This window comes from Peromyscus maniculatus, chromosome 23, assembly GCF_049852395.1.
Source record: "Peromyscus maniculatus bairdii isolate BWxNUB_F1_BW_parent chromosome 23, HU_Pman_BW_mat_3.1, whole genome shotgun sequence".
Taxonomy (NCBI): domain Eukaryota; kingdom Metazoa; phylum Chordata; class Mammalia; order Rodentia; family Cricetidae; genus Peromyscus; species Peromyscus maniculatus.
This window is the reverse complement of record NC_134874.1, coordinates 62,317,888-62,329,227: the sequence shown is the minus strand read 5'-3', so window position 1 is coordinate 62,329,227 and position 11,340 is coordinate 62,317,888. Positions and strand designations below refer to the sequence as shown.

Sequence of the window (11,340 nt, the reverse complement as noted above, 5' to 3'; positions counted from 1 at the left end):
AAGTTTAAAGTTGACTAGATCTCAGGGAGAAAACAAATCAAGGACCAGTACAATACAATTCCATGTGGTCAGGTTATTTTAATGAAGTTAATCATCAAACATGTCTCAAGCAGACAGATTGGAGAAATACTGCTGAATGAGGGTGACACAAGAAATAGTGCCTGATGATATATACAGTGACAGGGAAGGAATCTGAGTGTATTTTCAGTATGATAAGTACCAATCAGAGGGTATAAACAGAGGAGTGCAATCATATGACTTGAGATAGTGAATCATGGGACATATAAGCAGCAACAGTGGTTGCAGGAAGGTCAGTTTAGGAGGCTGGCAAATGTGTGAAAACATCATGGCTTGTACACTCTCTGGATCCAATGTTGGTGAATATACCCACTGCACTCTGTGGAACACGGCTCATGAGGTCAGAATATATGTTAGCACATCGTGACCAGCATACACAACCATTGTAATACACATAACCTGGTTCATGAGATCAGAGGATGTGGGACATTCTGAATCCTGCCCCAGCAGACATCTCATCTCAATTCCTGTATTCTGGTTGGTGAGCTCAGAAGGGATACCACTTCTAGATCATCCAGCATCAGGAAGTTATCCCACCTACAAAACGGCACTGTGTGTCTCCACACTTGAGCTCAAGCAGAACACAGATGAGCCTAGTAAACCAAACTCTGAACACCAAGCATCAATCTAAACATTCCCCAACACAAAGGAAACAGAAGCACTCAAGTAACAAACTAAATCCAGATGAGCCCATGACAAATGCAGAAATAACATGGAAAACCCAGGACAACATTGTTGTGGCTGCACCTCGAGACCCCTGAGCAAGACCACCACAGAGCTGATATCTGATGCAAAACACACAGGGGTTTATTGATAGCAAGCAAGCCCGGGCTTGGTCCATGTCCAACACTCAACATAGTGGGTGGAGGAGGACGGCCCTGAGCTCTTAGGGTGAGGGGATTTTAAAACGGAAAAACCGCAAGCAGGGTGGCACAAGCCTTGGCATCATATGATTGGGTGAGGGTGTGTAACCTTTGGATTTACTGGTTGGGTGTTACAGTTATCATCTTGGGGGGGGCAGGACTGGAATAGTCCCAGGCTTTGTCCTTGAGCTGCCATGGGGGTTGGCTGGGCTAGCATGTACTGACTGTGGGGACTGACTCAGTGGGCCATGTTCTGTCCTGAAGATGCTATGGAGGCTGTCTGGTCTCACATGTTCACATAGACCCATGTATGTATCTCTTAGCTGGTGAGGGGTCCCAGACAGTAAACAACTGGCTGAAACTTGAGCAGTCAGAGTACTTACAGAAAGGGAGCTACTGCAAGGACTATGTCATAGCCCTCCCAGAAACTGCTTACTCAAGTCTCAGGAAACTGAAATTGAGGCCTGATCTCTGGGAGAAGACTGACAGCCTGTTATGGCTTCTGCTTGGTCCTTTCAATGTAACTCCTCCCAAAATGATCAATCCCAAAGTAGTGGCCAACAATAAAAGAGACTTCAACCAAATTCAAGGTTGGGTAACAAGGAAAGCCCAATGGCAGATGCATGGATCTCCCTGGGAAAGGTAAAAAAGAGTTCTCCTGGGTGAACTGGGGTCAGGTAAGGATGGGAGCATGAAGGTTTTGGTTGGGAGGTGCATGAAGGGGCATTCTACTGAGAGATGACTGGAACAGGGGAGCATAATGGGGCCAGGTAGAACATGATGCAAGGGGAACTCCCCGAAATCTATGAGGATGAACCCAACTAAGATGTCTAGTAATATCGGATACACAGCCTGAACTGGCCATCTCCTGTGATCAGACTGTTGACTACCTTAATTGTCATCAGAGAGTCTTCATCCAGTAACTGATGGAAAAAGATGCAAAGACCCACAACAAAACATTAATCCTCTTTGGGTTCAGGGAATTCTGCTGAAGAGAGGGAGGAAAGATTGTGGGTTCAGTGGGGTCAAGAACATCCCAAGATAACAGAAAACAACTAACCTGGATCATAGGAACTCAGTCTGAACCAACAACCAGAGAGCCTACATGAGACTGACTAGGCCCTCTACATATATCTGACAGCTGTGTAGCTTGGTCTACTTGTGAAACTCCTAACAATGGTAACAGGGGCTGTCCCTTGGACTTTGGCTGGCTCTTGGGAACCTATTTGTGGGTTCCTGCTGTGCAGTGCTCTGTTTCCCAACATGTACTGCTCAGTATAATCCCAATTGGACAAGTCCTGACTCACAGAAGGATAGAGAACACTGAGATGAGGTTCTTAGATGGACAAGAAAACATGGCTATTACTCTGGGAATATATTGGTGTCATTGGGCAGATACTGTTGTGGGCTGTGGGATGTGAGCACTTTTGAAGATCTGGCAGATCCAGTGCTGGGTGGTAATTAGGATAACCCACATGGCAGGGACCATGTCAAGGAAGGACTGATGCTCCATTAGTGGAAGCAAACTGCCCATGAGTTATGTCCCCAATGGGTAAGGCTTGTTATTATGCATCTCGTGATCTCACCCAGCAGCTTACTCCCCAGCTTGTCCATTGCTGGGACCCCAGGAAAGTTAAAGCACTCTGAGAGCAGTGGGCTATGGAACTCACCTGGTGAGACTTAAGGAGGATAGCTCCACAGTGATGCAAACCCCAGTAAAGCAAAGTGGAACGCCATGACCATTGACCTTCAGCTGTGTCTTGGCCACAGCATACCTCTCTTCCCGCCTTAGGTTTGAATTATACTATGTAGCCATTCAGTGTCATACCTTAATTTCCAAGATCTCATATGGAAAACAACACCCAAATGATGTTGATCCTCCATGGACTGTAAGAATGAAGTTAAAGACCAAGGCCAAAGGGCAAGTGGCATGGCACTCATGACTATGGGATCTGTTCATTGCTGGTTCATTGCCCACCAGAAAGAAACAGATGGAATCCATACCATGAGAAATCTTTGGGAATGAAAGCTCAGCAGAGTGGGGAGATTGATTGGAAGACAGTGTCTTCTGTAACATAGAAACTATAGGTATTTCATTCTGGAAGCAACTACATATTTTGAGATTGGAGTCAATTTTGGAATATGATCATTGAAGGAGGACACGACACTTTTAAACATGGTCAGTTCAAGGTCATGTATCCCATGCTTTTTAGTGTAAATGAGAGAGGGCTGGGGGAGAGAAAGAACCACAGATTGACTGTATCAGTCATGGCACCTAAAATGTAACTTGGCATTGCCTGACTAGAGACACATGCTTAAGATCACACTAACTACTTGGAGAAGACAAGGATATGCCAGAAGAATATTGAGATGACAAATGCCATATAACCAACTGGACAACTCTGCTGATGTCAATGCCATTATTTCCTTCCATTGGGTTGACTTATGTTTCTACAAATCTGAAGTTAAATAAACCCTGCCTCCTGTAAGTAGATCTTTGCCAACTATTATATCATAACCATGAGAAAAATTAGTAGTAGAGTGGCTTGACACAAGAACGTGAGGGAAAAAATTTAAAAATCACTATGGATTTTGCCAAGCCTTGATTGGACCACTGCATGTGACATCACATAGAGTCCAAGTGATGTAAGCTAGATATCAGCCAATAAAAGGGCGCCACCTAGGGCTGGGTTTTGTCTTTGTACTTCAAAGAAGCAGTTGGTTGATGGGAGAGCAGTTGGATTCAGTTGTTTCTCCTGTATTTGGACTTTTCAAAGCCTGTCGGACTTCGACTTAGTGAGTATATTCCCCAGGTTTTCAGTTTAGACTTTTGTCATTTGTTATCTATTCATTGCTTTATTTACATCTTTGGTTTGGGTTTTGATTTTTGCCTGTAGATGCTTTTTCCTCATTTCACCTCATTTTCCTTTTATCAATTTCTTTCTTTGTCATTTTTGCCTTTGTTCTTGTGTAATTCACACATATGGTGGTATATATTATCTCTATAGCATGAGGAATTTGTTCATGACTTCCCATATCTGACTATTTTGCATTTTGATCATATTTACATGCTCTATTTCACTTACCCACACATTGAATGTGACAAGTACTTTGAAATGATCTAAGGTTCTTTCCTCTGCTTGTTCAGGATCCCTAGGAAACAAAATGTGACAGTTGTGTTTGTGGAACTGTATGTTTGAAGTAACACTTTCTCTAGCTCCAAAAGTTTTCCTGAAAAAGGCATTTCATTCCTTTGATGTCTGATTATAGGACTTACCTCAATGTTGTGTGTATGTTCTGCTTTGTGTCAATTTGTATGTGTGGCGAATCCTAATGTTCCTAGGTTAAGGAATTCTGAAAATGAAGTATGGTCTTCTTCTTCTTCTTCTTCTTCTTCTTCTTCTTCTTCTTCTTCTTCTTCTTCTTCTTCTTTTCATTATTTCAAGACTGGGTTTCTCTGTGTCGTTTTGGTGCATGTCCTGATCTTGCTCTGCAGACCAGGCTGGCCTTGAACTTACGTAGATCTGCCTGTCTCTTCCTCCTGAATGCTGGGATTAAAGGCATGTTACAACACCACCTGGAAAAGTATGGTCTTCTTAATGTGCTTTTGAATTTGGTGTGAGCTATATCTCATTAAGGATTTTCTAATTTATGTTAGTCAAGGATATTGCCTGATATTAGCTTCTTTTTACCTTTTATTTATTTGGTTTGAGAATAAGGGTAATGCATCTTTTATGAGAAAAAGTTGAAAATGCTCTTTCCCTCAGACTTATAGGATACTGAAATATCTGGAAAACATTGCTGTTAGATGTTGAGATGATAGAATTCATCAGTGAATTGTCCTGGTCATTGTATGAGTCTTTCTTGATACTCAATACTTTCAGAGTGTTTGATCTAGTTTTATTTCCCAGACTTTAATTTTCCTTTTGACTTATTATTTCCCTCCTTCTTGGATGTATTTTCTATTTTTTATCAGGGGAGGGATGGAATGGCCAGAGCTTACAGAAGGGCAGTAATGCATGGACAGATCTTCCTTTCAGACAAAAGGTCATTAGTAATGATGCACTGGACATTGAGGGAGTTTTATTCCCACCAGACAAAGTGTGTCTTCATGAGCTTCATGGTATTTGTGGGAAAGGAGTTGCTTCAACACCAAGAAGCAGGCTTGGTTAATATGAGACCTATGTTACATGACAGAAAATGGGATCTGAAACTTAGGCTACTTGAAGGTCTCATTGATTATATTCACAGGATGGGTGGGAGGGATATGGTCAATTTGTGACTGTGTGACAGCAATGAATCTGTCTTGGCTTCTGGGAAAGTAACAGAAGTGTGGTGGGGATACATAGCAGCCCTCTTTGCTAAGGGCATTAGTCCTTGGGGCAAGAACGTGGATGGAAAAAATAATTTAATAATTTAACTGAAAAATAATTTAAAAAATCACTTTGGTTTTTTGCCAAGCCATGATTGGTCCATTGCATGTGACATCACACAGAGTCCTTGTGAGGTAAGCTAGATACTAGCCAATCAAAAGGCACTGCCTGAGGCTGAGTTTTGTTTGTACTTCGGAGAATCGGTTGGTTGGTGGGAGAGCAGTTGGACTCAGTTATTTCCCCCATATACTTGACCTTTTCCCTGACCTGTTGGATCTGGACATAGTGAGCTTGATTCCCAATTTCTCAGTTTGGCCTTTTGGCAATTGACTATTCTTTCTTTCCTTCTTTCTTTCTTTCTTTCTTTCTTTCTTTCTTTCTTTCTTTCTTTCTTTCTTTCTTTCTTTCTTTCTTTCTTTCTTTCTTTCTTTCTTTCTTTCCTTCCTTCCTTCCTTCCTTCCTTCCTTCCTTCCTTCCTTCTTTCTTTCTTTCTTTTTTTCTTTCTTTCTTTCTCTTGGGTTTTTCAAGACAAAGGTGTAGCTTTGTGCCTTTCCTGCATCTTGCTCTGTAGACCAGGCTGACGTCGAACTCACAAAGATCTGCCTGCTTCTGCCTCCTGAGTGCTGGGATTAAAAGCTTGCGCTACCACTGCCCGGCATTTCTTTATTTACATTATTGGTTTTGGTAGTAATTTTTCCCTGTAATTCCTTTTTATTCATTTCAACTGATTTTCCTTCTATTAACTTCTTTTTGTCATTTTGGCTGTGTTCTTGTGTATTTTACAAATTTAATGTTATGTAGTAAATGCGTAGGATGAGGAATTTGATCATGACTGATATCTGGCTGTACTCTACTTTGATCATATTTATCTGCTATACTTCACTTCCTGGCCCATTACATTGGACAATTACTTCCCATTATACAAAGGCTATGCCTCTGCCTGCTCATGACCTGGAGTGAACAAAATGTGATACTTGTGTTTGTGGAACTGGCATGTTTGTAGTAACACTTTTACTAATTCCAAGTTTTCGCCTGAATTAGGCATTCTATTCCACTGATGTCTGATTTAGGACTTACCTCAGTGTTGTGTGTATGCTGTGCTCTTTGGCTGTTGATGAATCTTGAATGTTCCCAGTTAAAGATGTCTTGAGCATAAAGTCTGGTCTTATTAACGTGGTGCTGAATTTTATGTGACCTATCAATTACCCTCATTCAGGTTTTTCTAATCTGTCAGTCAAGGATATTCCCTGATACTAGGATCATTTTGAAACGTCTTATATAGTTTGGAAATTAGGGGAATAACTCTTTTATGAAATGTGCTTGAAACTGTGCCTTCCCTCAGTTTTATGAACTACTGAAATACTTGCCGGTCATTGTTGCTAGTTGTAGAGATTAAAAAGTTGATTTCCAGTGTGTTGGTTTTGGCTCCTGGGATTTAGATTTCCTGTGTCATATTTATATTTATGTTTTTCAGTTTTTCTTTATATTTCATCTTTTTTCATTCAGTACATCCTGACTGCATCCTCCCCTCCTTCTGCTCCTCCCAGTTGCCCCTCAGCTCCCCTCTCCACCAGATCCACTGCTCCTTTGTTTCCCTTGAGAAAAGAGCAGGCTCCAAGGGATAGCAACTGAACATGGAATAACAAGATGCAATAAGATTATATTAATTTTTTTGTTTTTGTTTTAGTGATAATTTGTACTTATTTTATCAATTTCCTCAATAAATGTTACCCAATTTTCATTTTTGAAAATTCAGCGTTTTATTTTCCCTTGGTTTCTTTTCTCCTTTATAGAAAACATTTTTAAATTTACTGGACTAAATAAATATATAAAGCACATTATGTGTATTATAGGTAACATATATGTATAATATAATATTTATAACTGTGTATATTATAATAGATGCTGAGTATATTATTTATAATTCTACTAGTTTAGAGTTTGAATTCATTGAACTATTTTATATAATCTTGATCAACTTTGTTAAGGGGTTTGCATTGTGGCACATCCTTGTAAAGAAACAGCTCATTCTTTCAGGGATCTCAGGATTTTCTTTTGCATGCCAACTTTACTTGTACCAACACTGATCTTTCTTATGATTCCTCATCCACTGCCTTGGGTTTAGGTTCTTCTAGTATTTTTGTATCCTTGAAGAGCATCATTAGATTGTTTGGGATATCTCAATTTCATAACAGAGAATCCAAATCTATATCCTCCCCTTCTAAAACTACATTAATCTTTTTCTTTTAGCATTGTGTGGGTCTGAGATTACCCACAAGATAAAGTGGTTGGAATTGAGCAGAACACCATGGCCAACCACATGGAAGAGGACTATCTTGAAAAGGATTTCAGAATGTTAACATCTCTAGGTTGTGGTTCCTTCGGGGAGGTGAAGCTGGCCTGTCACCTTCCCACACATACACGAGTGGCTATCAAGGTCCTTGAGAAAAACACCAACAGTGTGGCTGACATCAGTACTGAAGTGAACATCCTTCAGTCTTTAGAACATAGGAACATCGTTCGATTTTTTTACATGATCGACACACTGACAACCACTTATCTGATTATGGAGTATGTGGCAGGAGAAGATCTGGAGAGCTGCCTCAGGGCTCTGGGCTGTCTAAATGAGGAGGAGGCTAGAGTGATTTTCCGGCAGGTGGTGTCAGCGGTTCACTTCCTCCACCAGAGACACATCGCACACCGTGATATCAAATTGGAAAACATCCTAGTAGATGCAGCAGGAAATGCAAAACTTTGTGACTTTGGTATGGCAATTGAAATCACAGAGGGGCAGATGTTGGAGGAGATCTGTGGCTCCTTGCTCTATTGGGCCCCAGAGATCTTGGCCAGAAAGCCCTATGATGGACTGGCAGGTGATATGTGGAGCTTGGGTATCGTCCTGTATGTCCTGGTCACAGGGCACTTCCCATACATGGAAGAAACCCTTGAAGGTATGCACAGGGTCATCACCACCACAATGTGTCCCATTCCCTACCATCTGTCAAAACCCTGTCACATCATCATTGCCCGACTACTCATGGTCCCTATCTGGTACCGATTCACAATCTGTCAGCTTGTGGAACGACCATGGCTAGGCCCCATTCAAGAACATGTACTGCCTGCCACCAAAGAAATCCTGCCCAGGGTCGTGGAGACCATGTGCACCATCGGCTATACCTGTGAGGAGATTGTTTCATCCCTAACTCACAGGCAAGAAGATAATGATGTAACGGCTACATGCAACATTCTCAAATATCAGCTGAGTGGTGGGGACAGCCATCAGCAAGATCAGATGCCCTGGTTAACTAGCAGCCCTCCAGGTCCTGTTCGCCTCCCTCTCCCCTTGACCAGGAGAGCCAGTGAACCAGCATTTACAACCAGTACACAAGCTGGGAAGAGTCACGTTAAGGTGGAGGGTGTGGAGGAAAGAGGCAAAATATGTAGAAGCTACACCATGCCTCACAGATCCTCCTTCCTGGAGGTGCTGTCCTCTTCAGACAACACAGTCCCAGAAAGAGAAGCTCTTGTGGCTGATGTTATCAACACTGCTGCAGAGGACATTGCAGTCAACAGGAATTCAGTTGACTTCCTGCCTGGCAATCTCTCCTCTCCCGAATCAGTCTTGGAGGCTACACCCACAGGATTTCTGAACCTGGGCTTCTGTGAAGAAGATTCATCCCAGGGGTCAGACATTCTCAGTGACCAGCCCCAGGTGGCACCCATGACATCTGGATCCAGGCCACTCAGGATCTGGAAACTGGTGAGGAAGCAAATTTCCCATGCACTGAGAGCACTGTGCTGCTGCTGCTGCTGCCTGCCCACCCCAAGGTGAGCCCTGAACCCTTGCATCAGGGCTTCAAGGAAAAGAGAGGACAGTGGAGACCTACATGGAGAGCAGTTGGGCCACACAGATGAATTCCTACATTGTATTTTCAATATGCTATTTCAATATCCTTTCTAAATGAAATGTTGTACCCACACAGATGGCCCAGAATTTCAGATATGTGGTACATTAGATGGTAAATTCACAGCTTCCTGTTCATGTAATGTCCTCGAAGGTTGAGGCAAAAGCAGATATCATAGCATGGGGAGGAGAGTTTGGCTAAAGGGGTTTAAGGTTCAGAATGGAGGAATCAGGAAATATGGCACAGAACTTTATCTGCCAAAGTCACTAATAGAGGTGCTTTCATGTTTCTTTCTGCTTTGAAGTGTGGAAACTGAAATGGCCCAATAGAATTCCATACCTGGTGAGGAGCCACAGAAGGGACACAGACAGATCGCCAGAGTGCCAGCTCCCTCCAACACAGAGCAACAGGCTCCTGCCTGCATTCATCCTCCAGCTATTGGGTCTGAGCTGCCAATCTGAATCTCTTTCAGCTTAATCCAGCTTCAGAACTGTTGTGGGACAATTGGGGGTCATAAGGCACATGGACCCCATGAACCTCTACCTTCCTAGCTTTGGTTGTGCTTGTAGGACCACTCACACTGCATGGAAAACAGCAGCCTCTACCACCAGGAAGGACTTCATACCAATCACGGCTGCTCATCATCTTGGTCACTTTAACCCTCCAACTTACTCTGTGACTGCCTTATGGACAAAACAGCAAGACCTGTGCAAATCCTCTGGAGAATGGAGGTGGGTGAAGGAGATAAAGAGGACTAAGTGGGGAAACAGTTTCGAGACAGGAATAGGGGACATGAGAGTTGGTGTAGAATAAGGAGTAGAGTCTGTCCTGAGGAACTTCCTGTCAACAAAATGACATGAAAGAGATGTGTGTGCTGACTTGTGACAGGGGCCGTACACAGTCTAGAGCAGGAACAAACCTCCCCTGAAGTGCAGAGTGGGAGGGAGCTAGGAAGAGCCAGCAATGAGGAGGAGAGGGCCTGCTCCGATGGTTCCTACCATGTGTCAAGGCACACAAGTAGGATGTTGATTTGGAAATAACATCCTGTCTTTCCTACAGATCTGAGGTGAAGCAAGAGAAAGATGCAGCACTATTGGTCAGTGGAGTCCCATCCTCCTCAGTGCTGAGTAAGTCCTGTCAAAGTCACTAAGAGAGGCACTTTCCTTATTCTTTCGGGTTTTATTTGGGAAAAGTGAAATGGTGTACTTGAACTACAGTCGTGGTTTGGTGTAGTGCTACAGGAAGGATCCAGGCTGGAAATCTGTGTCCTGTGTGATGATATGTTAGGACTACAGGTTCCAGTATCCATCCTCCAGGTTAGGGTCTCAACTGCCATCTTCCCCATCCTTCACCTCACTGCTGCCCCTGAACTGTGGCTGAACATCCCTGAGAGTCACGTGTTGCATCGACCCAATGAATGTCTGCATCTGTCCTGGTTCCTATGGGACCAGGGTTCCATGGCATCTAAAAGGGCTGCCTCTGTCAACAGGACGGACTTGCACATAGATCTCAGGCTTCCCTCTTCTTTGATTCCTTCATCTCCTCCAAACTGCTTTCTTACTGTCTTTCAGAAGAACTATAGCAACTGTAAATCCACTCGGAGATGGGAGAATGGAGATAAGAGGGAGGAACAGGGGAAAGGAGGTGTAGAGGATGAAGAGGAAATGAGAGGACCTGTAGAGAGGGTGGAGTGTGTCCAGAGGAGCTTACCTGAAATGAGTGGAGAAAAGGAGGCTTTGCTGGGGCATGTGTTGAAGAAGTGAGACCAGGAACAAAAATCTCAAACAGAGCAAAATGTGACCTCAGCTTTAGAACCAGCAATGAGGAGGAAGGCCTTGATTGTGATTGGCATATGTAAGGTAGAGGCCTATGAGGCTGCTTTGGAAGGGATTCTGATTCTGGGCTACTGAAGAAGGGTGTTGCAAGAGAGGGTGGCTGCATCATGCAGTGGGGTCCTCTGCTGGTCTCGTCTGTCATGGCCTTTGGCAGATCTGATGAAATCTTTGCCTTTTTCTCCATAGCCTCCTTCATCCAGGCTTCCCATGGTGCCTTCCACCTCCTGATCCAAGAATTCTGCATCATTTTTTTTCCATCTCATAAAGGCATTTATAACTGATATTT

The 11,340-nt window shown here is 43.1% G+C and overlaps 1 protein-coding gene across 2 annotated transcripts; it reads left to right on the top strand.

Annotated features, from left to right (window-relative positions):
• The first annotated feature begins 3,644 nt into the window (after window positions 1-3,644).
• Window positions 3,645-10,018, top strand: LOC143270557 (putative sperm motility kinase W). Of its 2 annotated transcripts, none has more exons than XM_076560904.1 (3): window positions 3,645-3,737; window positions 7,565-9,142; window positions 9,524-10,018. In XM_076560904.1, the coding sequence occupies exons 2-3, from the start codon at window positions 7,623-7,625 to the stop codon at window positions 9,546-9,548; spliced, it is 1,545 nt and encodes a 514-aa protein (XP_076417019.1). In that variant the 5' UTR covers window positions 3,645-3,737; window positions 7,565-7,622; the 3' UTR covers window positions 9,549-10,018. The 2 variants fall into 2 exon arrangements, with proteins under 2 accessions (XP_076417019.1, XP_076417020.1); XM_076560905.1 differs by lacking the exon at window positions 3,645-3,737 and adding an exon at window positions 5,497-5,599.
• The last annotated feature ends 1,322 nt before the right edge of the window (window positions 10,019-11,340 follow it).